The following is a 22,596-nucleotide window of genomic DNA, read 5'->3' as shown; positions in this document are numbered from 1 at the left end:
TTAAGAGTTCTATCAAACGACCGTTTTTCTAAACATCAAATAAACTTCATATTCACAATTATTTACTCAAAATTAAGGTAAAGATCGAGAACATGATAAGACGAAAAACCATGATTAAAATAAGAAAATTTGTAATAATATTTTTTTCGCTGCTTCTGGTGTTTATATGGTGCAATCATAATAATTCCGACAGCGAAGAAAGTCGCGTTGAGCATTTGCCCAATATAAAAGCTGAATCAAATGAACAGGATCAACAGAAAATAACGCAACTCCCCAATGAGAAATATTCAGATGGGGAAAAAATGAAAGTACCCGAAACAAAAAGTTCAGATATTTTAGAGGAAGATTCTCAATATGACTTTGATGATTGGGAGAGCATGAGGGAAATGAAACGCAAAAAGCGAAAAGGAGATCCTCGGGGTCGTTATTTTGTCAGCAGTTCCAAGTGCAGTATGCCCTTTGTGGATCCTTTTTCCAGCGAGGCATTAGCTATTCTCCAGCCGGTGAAATTCAAGACCTGCACCAATGAAAGTGATCTCTTTATGCTGAAGTACGATATGAAATTGCAGCAATATCGACTGCGTGTGAATTCAGCTGTGTTATCCGAATTATCACATTCGAAAAACAAAATCAGCTGCAAATATCGGGAGATTGACGATGGCATTAATGTGAAGGCAGAAGAGTTTGTTAAGTAAGAGTTTAGTTTTAAGCTTTTTGTTTTAAATTTTAAACTTAAAAGCAGCACAATAGTTTAGTTAATTTAAATCAAACACGTTGATAATCCCTTTGTCGAACTTCTAGAGCTATAAAATATATTTCCTGATTACTTATACTCTCATAAGCGGATAGTTCGCTTTTTCTTCTCATATCAGACAATGACGTTTTTTTTTTGTTATCTCTTTTTGACAAATATAGAAAAAGCTTCCAACAATACGCGGTTTTAGGCAGGAAATCAAGTGGCATACTAGCGGAGTGCCATGAAGAGGGAAAACCCTTACAGATTGTACAACAGGATGCATTTCCTCTGGTGCAAATACCCAACAAGACACCGATTACTAGCTCCCAGCAGCAGAATAAAAAACCCAGTATCATAATGCTGGGACTGGATAGTCTTTCACGAATGAATTTCAAGCGAACGATGCCGAAAACTTCGGGATTTCTAAAAGATCTCGGATTTTTGGAGATGGAGGGTTACAACAAGGTGGGCGACACTTTGTTTTCCAATCTCTGCGCTATTTTTGCCGGTGCACATTCCGATACAAAGTGCCTGAAACGGTTCAACTCAATATGGAGGATGTTCAAGGAAGCCGGCTATACAACAGCATTTGCTGAGGACATCCTGCATTCGTCCATTCCTCTGGACATTCTCACCGATTATCAACTTAATTCCCTGCTAACAATGGTTGCCGAAACAATGAGTAAATTCCAAAGATTCGGCTTTGAATACTGCCTGGGTAGACGTCTCAGTTTCTCGTATTTGTACGACTTTTGCATGCAGTTCGCGCAGCGAGTGATCGAGGAGCTAAATCAGCCGGCATTCGGATTGTTTTGGAGCTCTACTTTCACCCATAATTACCCACTGGGTTCCATCAGTCTGGATGATAAGTTCATGAAGTATTTGGAGATGATGCGGAGGAATCGGATATTCGAACCGTCCATTGTGATAGTGCTCAGTGATCAGGGTCAAAAGGCAGGAAACCTGGTTGAGTTGCCCGATTCTTTCCTCGAAGAACGTCTGCCCATGCTACATATATATCTGCCGAAATGGTTCCAAGAAACGTATCCAAAGTTTGCCGAAAACCTGAATAGAAACCGCAATCGGCTGACTTCGCCATTCGATTTGCACAATACCCTAAGACATTTACTTCAGCTTAATGCCTCCAGTCCCGAGGAACTACCAACTCCAATATCATATTTTCCCACCAGTCAGTCCCTGTTTCACCTGGTTCCCGAGAATCGTAGTTGCGCGGATGCCGGCATTGGAATGCATTGGTGCACCTGCAACGAGTTTGTTCTCCTTCCGAACGATGGTAGTTCCTACTATTTGGCCAAAGTACTGGTGTACCACATCAACCAATGGATGCTGAGGAAGAAGTTCAATCGGTTCTGCCAGCAGATACATCTATATGATCTCGATTATGTCGAAAGAAAGTTGATAATTGATGATAGCACCTACGGACAGGTCAAAACCTATAGTCTGAGGATACGCACCTATCCACTTGACGGAGTTTTCGAGGCCACAATACGCTATAGTCGGGATCTTAACGATATAGTTGATTTTAAAAGTTCGGATGTCAGCAGCATGATCAACTATCACAATCACTCGATGTGTGTGGATGATAGAAGGGCCAAGAAGTTTTGCTTTTGTTATCCAGAAAACTTGGATGATAACATGAAGGAATGGAGAACATTAAAAGAGAAGAAGAAGTTTGGATCACTCAAAAAAAGAAATCCCCAATAAATTTGAATTATAATCGGAAGTTTTTTTTTTTTTTTGGTTTTATTGAAATCGTACAAGTTAACTGCTACCTCTCAATTATATTGGTGCCTGCACTTAAGGCACTCTTAGGCTAACTCGGTACGCGTCTAGTGAATTAAAGTATTGAATTGAATTCCTTTCTATCTCTTAATCTAGCCGGACTAACTTACGCATTGGTCCCGCGAACCGCCTTCGAAAATTCAACAAACCAGCATTAACAATCTAGCTTAGTCTAGGTTTCTTTAGAAAACTATAAAACTGTGATTTACGACTGTCCTCGAATCGTCTACATATACGAATCGACGGGATATCGCTCGGCCTCCTCGAGCATGTGCCGGAAATCGACGGGTACGGGTTGAGCTATGGGTCCGGTTCCGGGTCTTCCGGGCACATGTCCGTTCATCATCCCATGTCCCTGGTGTTTCCCGCTGCCCAAGGCACTTCCGCGACTCTTCAGATGGCCGTTCATCATGCTCACGTGATGACTAATCGTGGGCACGGCTCCCGGTACATTGGTCTCCAGATCGTGCAGAATGGCATCCGTTTGCTCGTTGCGCATCATTTGATTGCCCAGCGTGGCTGTGTCGTCGGTGTCATCGGTTTTGTTCAACAGACGCTGGATGTAATTCCGGATGAGGCGCTCGAATTCACGCTGCACCGACGGACTATCCGTGTCTCCATCGACCTGCGAATTAAGTTGATTTTAATAATACAATTTTTAAGTTTTTATTCGTAACAACTTACAATCTGCAAACGATTGCTGGTATCCAGAATCTTAAGCATGGGCAGGGTCTGCTCGCGAAAGAGCTCCAAACGGCGGCGAAATGAGGATACCGTGTCGTCTATACGTCCTCTGCCCAACTGAAGTTTCGAGCAATCGAGCAGGATAATGGGAGGTGCTTGTTTGTACTAAGGAATAAGAAGGTATAAAGGAGTTTAATAAAGAGTAGTACCTTAAAAATATTAAGTGTCAGCTGCTGAAACTGATGGGTTTTGAAATCACTTTGAGTCAAAATCTGCCAAGTGGGCCACCCCTGTTCCGAAGGTCCGATTTTCATCGAACTTTTTTACTTTTCCGGTTCACAACGAAAATATAAGAACTTCATTTGAACGGTTTTGCGAAATTTTGAGTTTTACCGGAGTTATAGGGGTCAAAACATGGCATTTTTGACACTTTTTCGAAAAAGTTGCACTCAGTCATTAATTCATAACTTCGGAACGGTAAGAGATATCTTTATGATGTTTTCACTAATCGCTCAAGAATTATTATGGCTTTCCATAAAAAAATGTAAAAAAAAATTAAAATTTATTTTTCTTAAAAATAAATCAACATTTTTTTTTAGTTTTTATTTTTTTCAGTGTTCTTCACCAGCTATAGAGTTTAAAACCATTTGAAAATGAAGTTTGATTCATTACGAAAAAGATCCAAAAAAAAAAAAGAGTGGCCCGGCCAAAGGTTTTTCGCAATATCGATTTGAAGAAGGGCGCACAGCGGTTTTCCATACAAAACGACAAAAAGTGCCTCATTGACAGCTGCAGTCGGCTGACGCTACGCGCGCAACGGCATGTGTTGACCAGCCAATTTTCGCGAGCAAGCCGTTTTTGTATGGAAAACCGCTGTGCGCCCTTCTTCAAATCGATATTGCGAAAAACCTTTGGCCGGGCCACTCTTTTTTTTTTTTGGATCTTTTTCGTAATGAATCAAACTTTATTTTCAAATGGTTTTAAACTCTATAGCTGGTGAAGAACACTGAAAAAAATAAAAACTAAAAAAAAATGTTGATTTATTTTTAAGAAAAATAAATTTTAATTTTTTTTTAAATTTTTTTATGGAAGGCCATAATAATTCTTGAGCGATTAGTGAAAACATCATAAAGATATCTCTTACCGTTCCGAAGTTATGAATTAATGACTGAGTGCAACTTTTTCGAAAAAGTGTCAAAAATGCCATGTTTTGACCCCTATAACTCCGGCAAAACTCAAAATTTCGCAAAACCGTTCAAATGAAGTTCTTATATTTTCGTTGTGAACCGGAAAAGTAAAAAAGTTCGATGAAAATCGGACCTTCGGAACAGGGGTGGCCCACTTGGCAGATTTTGACTCTTTTAAATGTCAAAATGGGTGCCTAAAAGTATGCAACAATATATGTTTAACCCAAAAGTGATGTGAATTTTCGGAATACGGTTAAGAGCTTGAAAAAATACCGACAATTTCTAATATTCGATATTTATTTTGTTTTTTTCCTTCAAAATATATAATTAATCGAATCTGTTTTGTCAAAATATCGATAACTTTCAAGCTTACGGCTATTCCTTATTCACTGAATACTTTTAGACCAGTGACGGATCTAGGATATTGTTGTGGGGGGTGATATCAGAACCATTTTTATGTTGCACACTTTTTGAATACCAAAATTCTATTCATTTTTCACCCGAATGGGGGGAGATATATCACCCCCCGTGGATCCGCGCATGTTTTAGACACTTATTTTGACATATAAAAGTGATATTAATATGATATGATATGAAGCAATGATAAAAGCATTGGCAAAAACTTCAATATTATAAATTCCTTGCAAATTATTTTGCAATATAGCCATAAGTATATCTCACCTTGTTTTCGAAGTACTTGACTTGCTGCAGATTTCGGGGATAGCCATCTATGATAATTCCAGTTCTGTCTCGTAACTGGCGTAGATTGGTCTCCAGCAGCTGATTGAGCGATTTTTCTGGGGCCATATCCCCAGCGGCCAGAGCTTCCTTCACAGCAAAGCTTTCCGTATTGGCACGTGGTGCAGAGTCGGTGATATTTCGCAAAAGACGACCGACACTTTAACAAGGAAATAAATTAATGCTATAAATTTACAATGATTTCAAATATTTCTTCTTACCTAATGTGAGCCCAGCCTGGGTTTAGTCCCACGGCCTTGAGGCAAAGAGTGGCCTTATTGCTGCCCGGACCGCCGATCACCCAGATAATGGGTGGCAGACCCGATTCATTTGGTCCAGCATCTGGTCGCAACTTTGGCTGCTGGGTGACCACAACACCGCTATCATCATCGGCACTGGTGGTGCCCGTTTTCAGGGCAGCCACAGTTCCATTTGGACCCTCAATGGCCAAATCTCTGGCCAAAACGATTCCCGCGGTGACATTAGGAGCGATGTCTTCTGCAATTTGAGTCGCTTGTTGGGCTTGACTTGGTGCGGTGTCTACGCTAACTATACTGCCGGGTATATCATGTATCCCTCTGCCCATACCTGTAACTCCATTCATCACGGCCTCTTGGTTCTCGAGGGTGCTTAGTATATCGAGGACAGCGGTGCGAAAGTCTTTGTACACCTCTGTGGGAGCACGCTCGCCATTTACCTGCAAGGATTGATATATAATACTACATTTCTGACACTTAAAAGTATTGATTTTATTGATTAGAAATATAAATTTGCCATCTATTATATCAAAATTATATCTTAAATACTCACGGCCAACAACATGTCGCTCTGATCAAAATAATCGGCGACTGGCATCACATTTTTGAAGAAATTTTCCAATTCCATTTTGGCTAAGGAGAGTACTACATGACCTAATTTGGCTCCATAATCGATTTGCTTCTGGAGAACCGATTGACGCCAGGATATTAGAATCACGCCATTCACGACTTGAATCTAAAAGACAGAAAGAAAGACAAAATTAATCAAAGAAGATTACTTCGAAATTATGGTCCCAAATTGTAAGGTTCACACTTCTGTTTTCCAAGTTTGTCCTACTTATGCAATGATAGTTCTATATACCCAACTTAACGCCATGTGTAAGTGACTAGACGTTCGGAACTCCCCAAGTACCGCTTGCTCCAAGTCTGTCCAATTAGCACTTGCATATATAATGGGGCTCACTGTAAATCCATGGGAATTATGACCGAATAAACACACTGTCGGCGACCCATTTGCCAGTTAATTAGTTCAAATAGTTCAGCAGCAATTTACTGGGCAAATAAAGTGTGCGGCAACCAAAATGGCTTCATAATAAATAAAAGGGCTGATGGGGAAGACAGCGCAAATTAGTTGGGGGTGGTTGGAAAATTACCTTCTCAGAATACTCGACAACGTCGCGCATTGAGCGTGGATATCCCGATATCAGGTATGCTTTGGCAGCTGGAGCCATTTTCATTTCCAACATCAGCACCTCGGTGACTGTTTTCGACGATAGTTGCGAAAAGTCCTGCATGTCTATAAAGGGGGAAAAGTTTTGTTATTACTTTAAGATATTTGATAAAAATCACTAAGGTTTTAAAAGTTTTAAAAAGGTGTCTAAAAGTATGCAACAATATTAAATGAATTTATATAGAAATACTTCTTTCTTTCTTTAAATATGCAGAGGCCTAATTTAAAGACACATTTTTAAGTGATTTTAAAACACTAATAATATAAAAATCACAAAGGTTTTAAAATCACTTATCAAGGTGTCTGAAAGTATGCAACATTTTTCAATATATTCATTTGGAAAGATAACTTTATTTCCTTGCATACTTTTAGAAACTCCTATATGTGATTTTAAAACTCCAATTTTATAAACCATCTTCTTTAAGGTTTTAAAAGCACTTATCAAGGTGTCTAAAAGTATGCAACAGTATTTAATGGATGTCTTTAGTAAAGACTTTTTACCTTGCATTCTTTTAGACACCTTAATAAGTGATTTCAAAACCGTTGATGTTATTACTACATATTATTCTTTCTTACCATTGCCCATTGCATATTGCTGCAGCAGATCCATCATATTGATGTGCGTTACTCCGCGTCTCTCCTGCATGAAGGTGTCGCAATGGGTGACCTTGCCACTACCGGGGCCGCCTAAAACAAATATCACTGGCACTTTGGGCGGATCGAACTTGATTTTTCCAGCATTTTGCATATCGATACCGCCGACATTGGTAGAACCCAATCGTCCCGCCGCCGCAGCGGCCTCCAAATCGCCAGCATTTTGGGCATTTCGATTCCGTGTAAGACTCCAATCGTTGCCTGGTTCGCCGGTATCTTGTGCCGCGCTGGCATCTGGAAAAATAGGATATTGAAATTGAATAAAATATTTAACCATGAGATATATAAAGATATATAGGTAAAACCTTATCCTTATAATGGAATTTTTAATATAATAAACTGGAATATTGTAGACTTGTTGATTATCATTTATAAAAAAAAAAATAAAACCAACACGTATTTGCAATTAAGCTATTTTTTAATGGGTAGTTCGAGAGTTTTTTATTTGCGTGTGGGAGCAGAGCAACAGTTGACCCTTTAGGTAAAGCGCAGTAATTTTTCAACCGGAAACCGGATGTGTTGGCAAGTTAGCGAAAGGAAGCGCGGGACGGGCGTGGAAAAAGGCAAGGGCAGCCGTAACGTGCCAGGTTGGCATTAGCCAGCCTTCAATGGGGCCGGAAGCAATTTGCCAGAAGTAGGAAATTAGTGACAGAGTGCACACACGCACTCGATAAAGAAGGGAAGGGGAGCCAAAGGATCGAAACAAATCGCAAGCCCCATCATTAAAACATGTTTAACAATTATTTAATTGTATGGCAACCGCAGGTATGTAGTATATATAGTATGGCGTCACCGCTGAATTCATTCATGGAAAATCAGCTGTGTGGCCTGGCGATTCTATAGTTTTAGATCCCATTGCTTAAGATACAAGACCACCCGCTCTCCCAACCAATTTCACTTTTTTCCAACCAGTCTTGTGACATTTTTATTGATTTTCCTGCAGTTTTATTTAATTGACATGTTTTGTTATTGTTGCTATCCCTCTTCGACTCGCGGGGATTTCCCCCTTTTTCTTTTTGTTTTTGTGGGTGACGCGCATTTCAGGATTTATGTGTATTAGCTTTGGTGGTCAACGAACATGTCCAAGGACCTGGCAGCCATGGAGGCCAAAGAGCCGAAGTTCCGATACAAATTATAGCGTTGGGCAAGGTCTCGATTCCGATATAACGTCCCTTACATATAAAATCATATCCGTGTATGCATTGCGAAACAGTTTTGTCACAGTTTATTGTTTTTTTTTCAAAGGGATTTCAAACCAATTGATTGCAGTAATTTCAATTGAAACTGTCCCTTGAATTGCGGTCAATTGAATATGTCACCGGGATTTTGGATTCTTGATGGGTCACCCAGGGTAAGTAATAATAGTTTTTAGGTATTGAAAAAAAAGAGCTAGTCAATTATAGGTTGACTTTCATTCTCTGCTGGTTTTAAAGGCCATGGCTTTCATATAATATTTAGTCTTATTAAATTTCAACTCATCATGAAATTAAAAGAATATTTTTTTATAATTACTATTTTAAATGTTAATGTATAAAGCAAGACATTTAATAACTAATGAATGAATAATGATTTTGTTATTATCTCACTAATTGTAAATCCCAAAAGTATGCCCCGAAATTTTAGATATTCCTCAACAATCAGCTAAAAGTTATTCTTCAACTTTAAGGTGCGGAAAATTCGTTGCCAGAAAAGCGAATGAAAATTTGTATTGGATTATACCAGTATTCCCCCTGGCGTGTTCAACGTGCGCGACTCATTAGGGTTCTTTTTATTATCTTTCGCCGCAGAGAGGCAATGCTAATCTTTGATTACAAATCTAGTGAACGCGGCATTACTCACCTGTGTCTAAACAAATACCCATTATCCATTCGGTGGCCAGTATAGCTGAATTTTCGCAATTGTGTTTTCCCTACCGCACACCCACACACTCGAGCCCACTCACTCTCTACTTTAAAAATGATTATTTCGTAAAAAAATAAAAATAAAAAAAATTAAACAATCGAGAACTTTAGAAAGAGTTCTGCTTGGAAATTGGTAATGGTAAAATTCCACAAATGTTTAGCACTCTGTCCATGGCTACCGTGAATGGTATTCGCTCAATGTGTATATATATTATAAATATGTGTACATTTATTATTGGTATCTCCGGGATACTTGTTCTCGCGTTTTATCGTCGGCAACACGCACAACAACGAACTACATGACGTTGCCGGTTTTGGTGTTTTGATTCCTGCATTAGACGCGAACTCCGCCGATTTGGGGCTCTGATTTCCGAGGGTTCAACGGTTCTACGGTTCTACTTCATCGGTTCAACAGTTCAGCAGTTCAACAAACCGAGCACGTACGCCTCGACGAACGTCCGAAACGAAACTGAGTTTCAAAATTGACAACTGACTCGGTTTTTACCTCTACGAGCCCGGCGTTCCCCTGGTCACTTTTCCAATTAATGAATATTTTATGAGTTCCAGCAGTTTCGTACCCCCAATGCAGTTCCAGTGGAGCGTGGGTGGTTTTTGGCTTTGCTTTTTCCTCTATGCCAGTCGGGATTTCCTTTTCCCTTTGGCCCATTGGAAGTTTCACGCACGACCTTAGAACACCTTTCTATCCACTCAGTCCCCAGTCCATCTGAAAATCCACCTCACATGTCCGTGTCATTCATGGGCCGCCATTTGTTTATGCGCTCCAAACAAAGTGTCCTGTGTCCTGGAGCCAGCGGTGCGTTTCTCATACATCCTTTTTGTATAAATACATATGTAAGTATGTAATCTCGCGTATGTGGAACGCTTTTTAAAACCTTTTCCCGGTTTCTGTTGTCTGTGCTGGCGTACTGGTGTCCTGTCCTTTATGTTGTTTGTTGTTGTCAGCTCGGCTTCTGTTTTTATAGGTGTAAATAAATCCTCTTGCAGCTGTTCAAGTCAAGAGGCAAAACCTTAGGTAGCTGGCTTCGCAAAAATAGTTACAATTTAAAGAAAATGTTAAAAAAATACAATATTTTATTTAATGGATTTCCATGTGTTGGAAATAAATACAGTTAAAATGTCAAATTATATTTATGGGGATGAAAACACTAGCTAGAAATATTGGATTCAAAAACAAATTCAAAAAATATTTTATGCAACAAAAATATAATTAAAAAACATTGTATTTGAACGTGAAGGTTTCTAGGCCGTAATAGTTTAGTTTTAACCTAACTTAATAATTTAATATTTTTTAAATTTAGTTTTTTCTAAGAACTACCATTAAGGGCTTACTTGGAAGTAAAGAAAACAATTTAATAATAAATCGCAATATTTAGATTTTGGATGGTTAAAATAGAGCACTTTATAGTCTATTTAGTTTTAATACGATAATTGTATCCCATTAGTCACTAATTAGTAAATTAGTAAATTAATTAGTAAAAAAGGATAAAATCCTTAAAACTTAAGTTCCCCAAAAATATTTTCAGATATTTTCTGTTTTATTGCTAATATTATTTTCTGAACCTAAAAAAATGTCCTAAAGTACTTTGGCTAAGTGTTCGCCCATCATGAGTCTGCCACAAGGTATGTGTTCATTCTAAAACACTCCCATGACTTTGATGGCGGAGAAATTGTGCAATCATGCCGCGACACAGTGACAAGAGCCCCAAATTGATAAATCCGAAAGGGGGCCAAAGGAAGGGTCACACGGAGGGTTGGATTTTTCGTTCAATAGATGGGAATTGGAACACTGGCCTGTCCGATGTGCAGTGGGCGAGCTTTCAATTAATATTTCACACTATTAATTGGCGTTAATTATTTAGTTTACTTCTAGCTGCAGTTCAATGATACGGACTTTTTATGGGGAGGACTACACGCAAAGTGTGGACAGCTGTCAAAATTTCAAAAATGTATCCAATTAAAATTCAATTGGTTCCGTTGGGTGCTTTGTTTTGTTTGAAACTGGAGTGGGCGGCTGGTTGAATAGGCTTACCAAGGACACTCGAAGAAGTTCAAAGCTCAAGGAAACTTCATATCGATCAAATTGGTCTCATATCGATCCATGGACAACCACAGATGCGACGGCTAATTTGTTGGAATTTGTGACATGTCATGTGCCGTCGACACAAGGACAAGGCAACAACAAAGATAACAACAGCATATATAGGGAGCCGAATTGACCGGAGCACACTACCAACTACCAACCGATTGACATTGACACCCACACCTGACCAGCAGTCCAATGGGACCAATGGGTTTCCTTTTCCAACTTATGCGTGAAGTTAATCCTTCGCAATGACCAGCAATGACCACAACAGTTGAACAGCTACAGCTCGTGTCTCTTGCTCGTCCTTGGGCCCTCTGGGCGGGTCCCTTCGTTATTAAATCCCCCTTTTTCGAACTTAATTAAGGCTACGCGTTTTGGCCAAACGTATGTACACAATTGCAGACGGGCGCGGCCAAACTTAGGGTTAAGCAACTCGAACCGAACCTCTGTGATTAAGGACACTGCCTAGGCTAAGGAGCCTCTTTGTTGGCGCTAAGTGTGCCAAAGGATGGGAAGTTATGAAAATATCCTTCAATCGAATTAAATATGCAAATATGGAAATCAATGGAAATATATTATTAACTGAATTTTATTTTATCCTATTCTTAAGAATATTTCTTATTTCACTCTTAATTTACAAATAAGTCAGAGTTAATTTCTTGAAACCAACCTTTGTTATAAATGTATGAAATATGGACAATATTTTCACTTGGTATTCAAAAACCACAAACAAACAAATTTTGTTTTCATTAATACACTTCAATCCTAAATGGATTTCATTAAAAATTTTGGAAAACATTTTTCTCCCTTAGTAATACCATTGCTTTATATAACAAACGGTTTATTTACTGGTATAATTGGGTGGAACTCATACTGAAAATCTTCTGACATTCGCCAGTATTTATAAATAGATGTCCCACTATCAGAATTAATCCCGTCCTTGCCGGTTTATTAACTCCAACTCAATGTCCTTGAGGGCCTATTTGGGCTAATGTGGCCATTCAAAGGTGATTAAGGGCTTGAGTGTAATATTTACACATCTCGTACCCGGCCAAAATAATAAGACTAATTGGCTTATGGTTTCTCTTAGTGCACATGTACTTCGAGCCATCCTTCTGTGGTCATTTATAAATTCTTAATTATCAACTGTAAAGTTCCCAAAGGCGTGTCAATCAAATAGAAAACCCCGAAGGCTATTGGGCGCATTCATGTTTTCCTCGTCAAACTTTTAACTATTTGAATTTTTGATCAGAATTTTTAAACTTGTTTTTTGTTTGAGTATAAATAATGGTTTTCCCTGAAGGACAATTAGCCAGTGTATTGCATTTCAAGAATTATTTACCAACAACTCTCCACAGAACAAATTTATTTACTTAATGCAAAACCATAAAGTATAATATCACTGGTTATAAATTCTACAAATTAAATTCACTAAATACTACAGTCTAAAGTGTACTTAACAAATATTAGCTCTTATTTGAGTGCTCTCCGGTGGGCAAATAGGCCTGATTCTCATAGCCAGCGAAATTGCCCAATACCATAGAAATGCGCGAAGGCGAGTGCTGTATTCCATTTCCGGATTTATCATCTAATCCATTGGTTTGACCATTTGATTTTGCACTGGTCGGCAGTACAAAATTCGCATTGCGACAACGACGATGGAGGAATAATCGCAGCTTGAAGAAGGCAAAAAGCAGAACATAAATGCAACAGGATAAGACGAGTACGCCAACAACAGTGATGAAAGAGCCTTCAGGATTCCTCCAATCAATCACATGATAGATATAAGGCTTGCCTTTTCTATAAATAAATTGGATATCAAAATGTATAATATCTTTTAAAGTATTTTTTCACCATTCAAAACATACTTGTTAATTCCCCCGCACAAATGATAGATATACGAAAAGATGGCGAATACAACTCCAAATAATACTGGCAAAAATATATGCAGCAGCCTCAGGGGATGTGCTACAATCCACAGATCGATGAACATGCAAATCGAGTTAAATGCATGAGTGAGTACATTCGTGGCGTCCAAGGCCCCTTCCTTAGCTAGAAGAAAAGAAAAGTAAGTCAATGGTCTTACAGAAATAAACTGCAAGAATGGCTCACCATCATAAAGAAGACTCCAGTAAATAATGGTAATGACAATAGACAGGACCAACGATATGATGTGCATACCCCAATAGACTCGGAAATAGCTGAAGGAACTCTTTACATTCAGGAGTTTATCTGGGGATTATAAGTTTTAGCATTCTTAAATACATTTTTTAAAGTTTCCATATAAATCTTACCCGCATACTCTGGATGATAATGCCAAATGGTGACTAGAACAGCGCCCAATACGTTCGTTAACATGCACATCCATATGCCCCAGTTGGTCATGTAGATGAAATATAGCCAGTAACTGTATTTATCATTCGCATCTGGCAACATCGAGATAATCACCACGACCACAAAGAAAAGAGCCATGAACCAGCGATAAAATAGGTATGTCATACTCTTTGTACATGACTGCCACTAGAATGGATTTAAGAATAATAAATATTTATACTCAAATGATAGTAAATTTCAAAATTACACTAATCTAAAAATCGGAATATTATAAGAATTTATAAATTATTTTGCAATTCAAATTAACTTCATTAGGTTTATTCGATATACAGTAGTTATACAAGAATTAATTTGTATTTATTAAATGGGGGGTTTTTGTATAGAATTGCCGATGTGAATTTTAGATGATTTTTGCACATGGCAGCAATGCACCGAAACTTTTCCAAATTTCAACTTAGAAAGGTTAAAGGGCAGCAAAACCGAGAAGCGCAATTTGTTGTACCTGTCGCATGTTTAAAGTATTGCTTTTACTTCGACTTGCCACACAGTTTGTAACGGCTTGCTGCTGCTTATGAATATTTCAAAACAGTAATTTACAATGCAGGAGCAATCGGTGTACACAAGTCAAAGTGTACTGTCATATATATCGGTTTGTGCATATATATTTTTACCCAAACACAGCCCTCTTTCTATTGATACTGTGAATAACAGAAGTCATTTAATATGCTCAAGGTAAGTCCAATACAAAATGGTAAACCGCCCAATGTCTTTTACCTTCGGTAAGGAGATTCGATTTGGTTAGGACTTATGAATTGGCTATTTATTATGGGTAAGATATTAAGAGCGACACTTTTTAGTGAAATCTAAATGTGATGATAAACAGAGAATTTAGAAAAAAACCAAAATATATTGGATCTAAGTTTAATTACTCATAAAAATTCGCCTAAATTTCAAAATTCGCCAATATTTTCCCAAGACCAATATTAATCTGTAAATATCACTATGGACGGCAGTCCATGTAGTGACGAAGCGCACCAGGAGAGTGTGCGAAGGCGACTACTATTATATAGCCGCAAAATTGAAAATCTGCTGTGATAGTCCGATCGTAATGAGTAATACACCAATCGAAAGGTATTGCAAAAACTTAAAGGATTGCATACCAAGACTTTAAGAAAATCAATTGGCTTGGGAGAGAGAGCGGTGAAAGTGAAAAAGTGAAATTTTCGAAATTTGGAGCTGTTGGGGCCGGTGGGGATAAATGCCCCCTCGCAATGTTTTAGTTGTATTCCTTTTAAAAATACCCGTCGAATGAGGGGTCATTTGTCAAAATCCGACGCTCCGTTCAAAAGTTATAGCCAAAATAAGATTTTCTTCTTCTTCCCAAAATGAAAATTAATTTCTGTTTGTCAGTTTGTCCACTTGTCCACTTGTCCACTTGTCCACTTGTCCACTTGTCCAAAACATGTTTTTTAAGTTTTGAAAATTTTATATGACGTTCATCACATCGATATAAAAAACTTTTGTTCTACCACTTTTGGAAAAACTCGCTAGTTTAGCGGGAAAACAGCTATAAATAGCTAAAAATCGGAAAGCCGTAACTTCTATACTACTAAAGCTACAGACTTGTGCTGCATCTCGTTTGAAAGGTATTTTTAAATGCTATAAACGCCTTCTATATGCAATTTGTGTAAATGTAATAATTAAAAAAATATGAACAAAAGACAATTTTTTAAAACTTTTTTTTTAGCTTTTTTTTATTTTTCTCAAAAACGGCTCTAACGATTTTCTTTAAAACCTTAAACTGAATAGCCCTTGAGATTCCTTACATTTTGGTATATAACACATTACTGTAAAAAGTCACGTTTAAAAGTTATTTTTATACGAAAATAGCCACTTTTGCCAGCTCGAACAATTAACGCTCCCTGAGTATTGAATTTTGTGGGAGGGTATCCGAACTGTATTTTAGGGTCATGGAATCAGTAAATTTGCACTTAAGAGTTCCATATAGGAATCTTTTGTTCTACGACTTTTGGAAAAAGCCGCTACTTTAGCGGGAAAATAGCTAAAAATGGCTAAATTTCGTTAGTTTTTAAGTTCTACACTACTAAAGGTAAAGACATGTGCTATACCTCGTTTAAAAGGTATTTTGAAATACTTCAACGCCTTTTTAACTTAATTCGTTAAAATACAATAGTTTAAGAATTATGATTTATGACCAATTTAAATTTAAATGTTTATATTAGCACCTATGAGAGCAAAAGTAAACAAACAAAAACTTCTGATATCAAATAAAAACACCTCTTAACGAGGTAAAAAACTAGTGACGATCGCACCTTCAACGTACAAAAGTTCTGATATCAACTTTTGTGACGAAAAATAATTTTAGATGCGACTAAATAAGTACGCTACCTAAAATTTATTCATTCGGCACGCTAAAACAGAAAAACATTCGTGTAGATATTAAATATTTGCTAAAGCGGGCCGAACGAGTAAATTTTAGGTAGCGTACTTATTTAGTCGCATCTAAAATTATTTTTCGTCACAAAAGTTGATATCAGAACTTTTGTACGTTGAAGGTGCGATCGTCACTAGTTTTTTACCTCGTTAAGAGGTGTTTTTATTTGATTCTTTATAGCCAACCCCATCAACCTTAGTGCTTACAACAGCCTACACTTTAAAATGCCCACCATGTACATTGACCCGCCGCCCGAGTGCAAAGCAAATAAAAATACTGAGCAGGTGTGTTGCTCAGGTGCGTGTCGAATGGAGGCGTATTTATCGGAGACCCAAGGACGCGGCCATTTGCACTGTCGTCAATGATTCGTTGAACTATTTAAATTGACCCATCCTAGTAAGTAATCCTTACCTGTGACTTGACAAAATCATCGGGCGTATCATGGTCGAATCCGCAGCTCTTGCGCTGGAACTCCTTCTTCACGGGATGCACGATCACCTGTAGTTTGCTCATCTTTCTGGTTTCTGTGTCGATCAGAACTAGACTTCAATTTTTGTTGATTGGGTTGTGTACGTAAGCACTCGATTCACGCAATTGGAATTTTCAACGTGCTTATGCAACCGAAATCGTATATAGCGATGCCATTATCCGCGCAGTTGTTTTATAGCTTATCACGATTTGCTGTAACTAGCAAAAAATAAATTTTTTTTAATATATACAAAATTAATTAAATTTTTCGAATATAAATACAAGTTCAAAGTTTAAAATACTCTAGGGAAAAAGCGACAAATTTTCATTCAGTTCATAAATGTTGGAAAAATAATATTCTGTTTTATTTAATCTAAGGCATTTCTTCGTTAGGCTTAGTACTCAACCCAACAAAAATTCGTCCAAAACAAAAAACTTCATATGAAAAACAACGTCAAAAAATTATGTTTCATATGAAGATTTTGTTTTGGACGACTTTTTGTTGGGTTGAGTACTAGCCCTAACCTCAGTAAACATTTACAACAAACTCATTGGCCTTGCTTTATACTTTAGTTTACTCACAGCTCATTCTCAGTATCGTCTACAACCAGTATACAAATAGGTCCTATTTCAACATATATAATTTGGAATAAAAAAGAAAAACACATTTTCTGTTTTGCAATGGAGTTTGCTGGAAAATTTCTTAAGCCCGTCTGGCGGCCAATGATGCAAGGTAAGTTGAATGTAGAATGCTAAGCAGACTTAGCCCATTTAACTTAAAAAAATTCCCCAAAAACAGTAGCTCGTCTCTATTGCGAGAAGCCGATGCGAAGTCTAGTAGCTTTCCCAGTTGCCAAAGTTGAAAGTGGAAAGTCCAAGTACATGATGGCCCATGTTTACATTCACGGGGAGATGGGCAGTGCCAAGCAGGTGATTCGTAGCCATGCCAAGGCCAAGTACCATCGTAAGTAGAATAATTCCCATGATCTTCAAGGTGAACTTATAATATTCTTCCTTCTCCCTAGTTGACGTCTACGATGAATTGAAAAAGGAGGCAGAGGCCATGGGCCTGTGCACCCAGGGCTTGGGAGGTGGTTACTTGGTTCACGACAAGGAGAAGAAGTACATCAAGCTCTATGGAAGATCTCAGGCCCTGGGAAAGGCCGATCATGAGGCAGCGCGTGAGCTACTGCAACCGATCTATAATGATCACAAGATCGATGCCGAATCTGGCGGTATGGAACCCTAGAAAATCTATTACCTTTCGCATTATTCAGTCCGGCCAATATTTCTCTTTTTCTTTTATAAATTTTGGTCTTAGGACTGTGTGGAATACTTTGCAACAATTAAAATTAAACTTCAAAAGATGCCAGATACGATTTTATATGGAGTGGCAAAAAGAATACTGACCTTTGTCGGGTTAGTTTCACCACAAGACCATAACCATAAAGAGTAGTTAAATTTTCCTGGTTTACTCGCTTGACCATGCGCAACCCCATAACTCCTGACCCCAAAAGGTTAGCGACTAATGTGCAAAATGCGAAATACAAGTTGCAAAGGCTCGAAAGCTGGGCCTAGTAGACTGCTTAATCGTGCTAATAATGCGACTATTGTACAACTGGACTATTCATATAATTATATGAAGTGGCACACGGTGGGGGTAGCATCATTTATGGATCAATTTACCACACAGTTCATTCGCTTCGCCGAGCGCTCTATTATTATATAGTCAGTGAATAATTATTCGCTTCACTAGGGTAACACACAGAGAGACCCTCAGCAGTTCATTGTATTATTGCCTGTCATTGGTTGACTGTTAATTGCAAAAATAAAAATATAAAGTTATGCAATAAATTTATTAATTGGCGCACTAAGGTCGAACTTTGAGGCGATATAACAAGAAAGAACCTCGACTTGTGATCGGGCGCCCCAAGAAAAAAGCCGAGTAATTTATAAAGTAGTTAAGCCCTGTGCTAAATTTACAACAATCTGCAATAATGGACTATGACTAGATAAAACATCTTTGTTTTTCTTCTGATTACCTTGGCAACCTCGGCATTCGCGATAAGATACTATATACGGCTTAATGAGAGGCAGGTATTTTTATACTTTGGTCGCAAAAATATATAATGATGCAATAATAGCAATAATTAGCTTGCTTTGGTCAAACATTAAGCAAAACTAACATTAGAACTTCTACCTAAGTAATCATTAGAGCGCCGTATGCTTATTCTAATAGACCAGAATCGCAAACAGCTTTTCCGTCTGAAACTGTAGACCCTAAAATGGTTTTCAGTCATTATTTTCACGGCAGTTGCGTTGGCTTTGCACAAACATCGCGCCATACCCGTCGAAGTTGTAATTACTTCTCCAGAGTATAACTCTGTTATAAACATTTTTCGAGTGCGATGTTCATTGTCCCTGAACTTGCACGAATGGCTCGCTAATGAAACTTTTCAACAATAAAAAAAATAAACAACGAGGCAAGGAGGGCGGCTAATTCAGTTAACAAACTCTTAACCATCCATTTTGGTGGCCAAGACACTTTGGAGTCTTATTTAGTGTGCATTTTATTTACACGCTTTTTCGACTGTCGCTTGTGCTACATTTTCGTCAACAAAAGATACCAAAAACTACCTTCAACAGACATATGTTTACGGTGCGTGCCAAAACGGTAAGGCAAATGTTGAAAATATTATTTTTTGCCAAATTTCTGTGGTTTTTCAGAAATTTCTTACTATATAAATCGCAAAAAAATGTATAGAATTTCGTTTGGAATTTAGTTGAAAAAGATTTCTATGAAAACCCGGAAATTCGTATATTTCTTTTTTTAATCTCGATTTCATAACTTATAATTGAGGAAATTGTATAAAATGATTCATAAAATGTTCTCAGAATCAAAAAAAATTACAATGAAATCATGCAACCCTTTTCTACACAAAAAAAACATTTAAGCTTAGTTTATTTAACTAGCCCTTTATTATTTCGAAACGGACTGTGGGCAAATGATATATAGGTTTATGGCTCTTGAAGTTGTACCACATTGAACCTTAAAATAAAACTCGTTGACCTTTACAAGCTGTGTAAATAATTTTTCGTCTTGAATGCCGTCAAACCGCATGAGTGAATGGCAAGTCGAAGACTTTAGATTCCCATGCTATCGACTCCCTCATCAAGATCCATCTGTCGATTAGATAAGACACGTCATCATCTATTCAGCAGTCACAATCTTTTCAATCACTCCAATAGAAAGTGAAATCAAAAGAGTTCAACGCCATTGAAGGCATTTCTTATGTTAATGCCAAACGCATGGCCAAAAAAACTTTCATAAGAGCTTCAAGTGGATGTCCAAAAGTTTAGACCAACGACAAATTGAAAATAATTATAAAAATTCTTAAGTTTGTTTTGGAACAACCTTTAGACGCTAATTAGCCAATTGATGAATCATTATGGGTGATATGGGTTCTCAATATACTTAGTCTGCCGATTGTTGATTATACGCAGTGTGCCAATAATAAAAAATTGTTTACTTTTTTTCTGGTCAATAAAAATGTCTGGGGAATACAGTTATAAAGATAAGAAAGCTTAGTTTAAAGCGAGCAATTGATTTTTATTTAATCTAACTATTTTTCCACCGCAACTTGTGATCGATATACCAATGCCGGTATTCTCTAAGACAATTTTTCATTATGCAACAAAGCCGGTTTTCAAATAAGTGCCATTATCGAATGAAACGAGGTCAGTTATTATACAGAAAGTGTTAAAAATTAATTATCTCATACGATAATCAAGCGGAAGAGAAAAAATTATTAGAGTGTTAATGAATGTTTAATATTTGTGAGAATATAAAAATGTAAACAAATCATGATTGACCTGTATTTTCTACTTATCGTAAACCGAGCAAACTAAACCACAGAAATGCCAACAAACTAGTTTGCTAATTCATACCGGTCAATTAGCTAACATTCAAGAGCCGATGTGTATTTCCAACGCATTTGCAGATTTTACTAGTTAAACTCACCTTCAACTAATTGCAACCGCTTTAGACTATGAATAACGTTTTTGTCCGAATTTGTTTTGCCGCTCCTTGGAATTGTTGCTGTTTGCCGAACAGGAAACTTGTAATCGTTCACTTAGCTCTTTTTTTCATTAACGCTTTTTGGGGACGTGCCTAAAATTTCAAGCGTAACGTGAAATCCAATGAGCCAATATGTATGCGAAACTAATGCCACAAAAGTAGAAATTCTACCTTAACATATATAGCTACGTACTTTTTAGAACACAAGCTTACATGGAAACCCAAATTGAATGAAATAAGAATTTTTAAACCTTGAGCAAAACCTTGAAATAATAAAAACCCCCGTAAAGTTTGTATTTTACTTTCAAATGAAACCTTTTGGAAAAAAAAGAAAAAGAAATGCTTCCGCAAATAAAGCAAATAAATTGTTTTTTTTTTTAAATTGAATAAAATTAAGTTTTTGTTATCAGAATAATATTTATAGAAAATCACATGCTTCTTTTTACAGTGTAAACTTTGATGGCTTTGGATAATTCTTAGAATTTACTTTGTTCACTTGTGATTTTTTTGTTTGCAAATTAAACACCAAGAAATTTTTGCCAAGTGTTAAATATTTCTTTAATAAAGATTTGCCAAGTCATTCCAATAAATTAGGAACACTAAATTGTTCAGTAACTTCTCTGGCAGTTTTTCACCTATATTGTCAACAATTTATTTTGTACAAGAATTTCTAAAACTGCTTAATTTATTTTAAACGTTTTTTATTCAGCTTTTTTAATTCGCACAAAACCGAAATATATTTTTCGCCATGTACATTGTGGATTATAAACGCAGTCTGGCTGTCTGAAATGTCTTTTATGTTTTTGGCCCGGTTGGTAATTTCTATTTGGGTCACCACAGCAACAACAACTTTGCATAACGGTATCTAGCCATTTCGGGTTTGTTTGTTTGATTGTTTGTTGTGTGTTGCATTTGCAGACTGTTTGAGTGTTACACCAACCGATCACTTCACATTCACGCACCGATGCACCAGAACAGCGAGGGGAACAACAGCAAAAACTAAAATAGTACTACTAAGTAACGCACCGAAGAAATAAAAGTGGCGGAGGTCGGCTCGAAAAATCACGACTTCTCGCCGCGAAGAAAGAATAAAAACTGATCGCGGCTTGGTTTTTATTCGGTTTGCTTCGGTTTGGTGGAATCGCCGCGCTATGGATCGTAGACCGTATATCGTAATATCGTAAGCGCAGACGCGGCTGCTGCGACGTCGACGTCGACGTAGCCAGGTGTGTTTGCACATGTGTTTTACGGCTGAGAAGAGAGACAGAGAGAGTGGAACTGCACGTAGAAAAATAACTATATTAGCAACATAAATCTGTACTATTAATTATTTTAATTTGGAGTATGTGCACATCCAAAGGGTTTTTATTTCATTAAGAAATGTTTGAGATTTTTGAAGTATTTCTTTTAAGAATATTATTATGTTACACTTGTGAGATAAAAACTAAAACTTCTAACAGTAGTAAAATATGCGATATTTTCTTTTTTCCCAAAGGGTTGTTGTCAATTTGGACGGAAATTTTTCTAAAATATAAAATGTTAATATCCCAATTTTAATTTTAGGAATTTTTCTTTGATATTTCCCAGTACTTGATTAAGCTCTAGCGGAAGTAAAGTTCTTTTTTTATTATCCAAAGTAATTATTTGCTTTTCGTAAAACTGTTATCATGATAAAATGTGTAGCTCTAATCAAGCGGGGTTTTTTAAAGTTCGACTTAGTCACAAAATTTCCCGAAATTGTTTTTTCATGACCACCCCTAAATAAGTTTAACCGGAAGATTCTATCAAGCATTTGAGCTATATATCAAATTTAAATTATAACTCTTTTCGTTTTCATTAAATATGTACTTTTACTTTTTAAAAAAATTAAATGTTATTTCTTAAAACCATTAAAATGTTTTTCTTGCTCAAACAAATTTTGATTATTATTATTTTTAGACAATTGATAAATATTATTATTTTCCAG

General features: G+C 37.1%; 4 protein-coding genes across 10 annotated transcripts; 2 read left to right on the top strand and 2 right to left on the bottom strand.

Annotated features, from left to right (window-relative positions):
• The first annotated feature begins 10 nt into the window (after nt 1-10).
• LOC108063629 (uncharacterized) lies at nt 11-2,480 on the top strand. The gene is made up of 2 exons (XM_017150777.3): nt 11-691; nt 916-2,480. The coding sequence occupies exons 1-2, from the start codon at nt 93-95 to the stop codon at nt 2,459-2,461; spliced, it is 2,145 nt and encodes a 714-aa protein (XP_017006266.3). The 5' UTR covers nt 11-92; the 3' UTR covers nt 2,462-2,480.
• A 33-nt stretch (nt 2,481-2,513) lies between these two features.
• Nucleotides 2,514-9,904, bottom strand: LOC108063669 (uncharacterized). Of its 3 annotated transcripts, none has more exons than XM_070214943.1 (9): nt 9,130-9,904; nt 7,213-7,524; nt 6,560-6,702; nt 5,959-6,141; nt 5,737-5,845; nt 5,370-5,661; nt 5,092-5,308; nt 3,224-3,388; nt 2,514-3,164 (listed from the first exon to the last, which is right to left on the bottom strand). In XM_070214943.1, the coding sequence occupies exons 1-9, from the start codon at nt 9,149-9,151 to the stop codon at nt 2,766-2,768; spliced, it is 1,842 nt and encodes a 613-aa protein (XP_070071044.1). In that variant the 5' UTR covers nt 9,152-9,904; the 3' UTR covers nt 2,514-2,765. The 3 variants fall into 3 exon arrangements, with proteins under 3 accessions (XP_070071044.1, XP_070071046.1, XP_017006315.2); XM_070214945.1 differs by having other exon boundaries at nt 5,370-5,646; nt 9,130-9,903; XM_017150826.3 differs by having other exon boundaries at nt 5,370-5,845; nt 9,130-9,902.
• A 2,711-nt stretch (nt 9,905-12,615) lies between these two features.
• On the bottom strand, nt 12,616-21,769 carry LOC108063670 (protein rolling stone). 5 transcript variants are annotated; one of them, XM_070211555.1, is made up of 7 exons: nt 21,657-21,769; nt 20,574-20,723; nt 16,496-16,771; nt 13,590-13,815; nt 13,408-13,527; nt 13,164-13,347; nt 12,616-13,095 (listed from the first exon to the last, which is right to left on the bottom strand). In XM_070211555.1, the coding sequence occupies exons 3-7, from the start codon at nt 16,595-16,597 to the stop codon at nt 12,762-12,764; spliced, it is 966 nt and encodes a 321-aa protein (XP_070067656.1). In that variant the 5' UTR covers nt 16,598-16,771; nt 20,574-20,723; nt 21,657-21,769; the 3' UTR covers nt 12,616-12,761. The 5 variants fall into 5 exon arrangements, with proteins under 5 accessions (XP_070067656.1, XP_070067657.1, XP_070067658.1 ...); XM_070211556.1 differs by having other exon boundaries at nt 16,496-16,765; XM_070211557.1 differs by having other exon boundaries at nt 21,593-21,735.
• On the top strand, nt 17,124-17,919 carry LOC108063672 (sex-regulated protein janus-B). The gene is made up of 3 exons (XM_017150829.3): nt 17,124-17,285; nt 17,352-17,516; nt 17,578-17,919. The coding sequence occupies exons 1-3, from the start codon at nt 17,234-17,236 to the stop codon at nt 17,799-17,801; spliced, it is 441 nt and encodes a 146-aa protein (XP_017006318.1). The 5' UTR covers nt 17,124-17,233; the 3' UTR covers nt 17,802-17,919.
• Nucleotides 21,770-22,596: the final 827 nt, after the last annotated feature.

The sequence above is a fragment of the Drosophila takahashii genome, chromosome 2L (assembly GCF_030179915.1).
Source record: "Drosophila takahashii strain IR98-3 E-12201 chromosome 2L, DtakHiC1v2, whole genome shotgun sequence".
Classification (NCBI taxonomy): Eukaryota; Metazoa; Arthropoda; class Insecta; order Diptera; family Drosophilidae; genus Drosophila; species Drosophila takahashii.
Note: the sequence above shows the minus strand (reverse complement) of the source record. Positions and strands in the feature narration are given on the sequence as shown.

Excerpts from the sequence above, each read along its gene's own strand:
- LOC108063670 (XM_070211555.1), bottom strand. The coding sequence starts at position 16,597 with ATGAGCAAACTACAGGTGATCGTGCATCCCGTGAAGAAGGAGTTCCAG. Across the intron at positions 13,816-16,495 it reads ATGATTTTGTCAAGTCACAG|TGGCAGTCATGTACAAAGAG; the intron begins GTAAGGATTACT and ends AATCCATTCTAG. Across the intron at positions 13,528-13,589 it reads TTATCATCCAGAGTATGCGG|ATAAACTCCTGAATGTAAAG; the intron begins GTAAGATTTATA and ends TATAATCCCCAG.
- LOC108063629 (XM_017150777.3), top strand. The coding sequence starts at position 93 with ATGATAAGACGAAAAACCATGATTAAAATAAGAAAATTTGTAATAATA. Across the intron at positions 692-915 it reads AAGGCAGAAGAGTTTGTTAA|AAAAAGCTTCCAACAATACG; the intron begins GTAAGAGTTTAG and ends TGACAAATATAG.
- LOC108063672 (XM_017150829.3), top strand. The coding sequence starts at position 17,234 with ATGGAGTTTGCTGGAAAATTTCTTAAGCCCGTCTGGCGGCCAATGATG. Across the intron at positions 17,286-17,351 it reads CTGGCGGCCAATGATGCAAG|TAGCTCGTCTCTATTGCGAG; the intron begins GTAAGTTGAATG and ends CCCCAAAAACAG. Across the intron at positions 17,517-17,577 it reads TGCCAAGGCCAAGTACCATC|TTGACGTCTACGATGAATTG; the intron begins GTAAGTAGAATA and ends CCTTCTCCCTAG.
- LOC108063669 (XM_017150826.3), bottom strand. The coding sequence starts at position 9,151 with ATGGGTATTTGTTTAGACACAG. Across the intron at positions 5,309-5,369 it reads CCAGGCTGGGCTCACATTAG|TGTCGGTCGTCTTTTGCGAA; the intron begins GTAAGAAGAAAT and ends TCCTTGTTAAAG. Across the intron at positions 3,389-5,091 it reads TCAAGTACTTCGAAAACAAG|TACAAACAAGCACCTCCCAT; the intron begins GTGAGATATACT and ends CTTATTCCTTAG.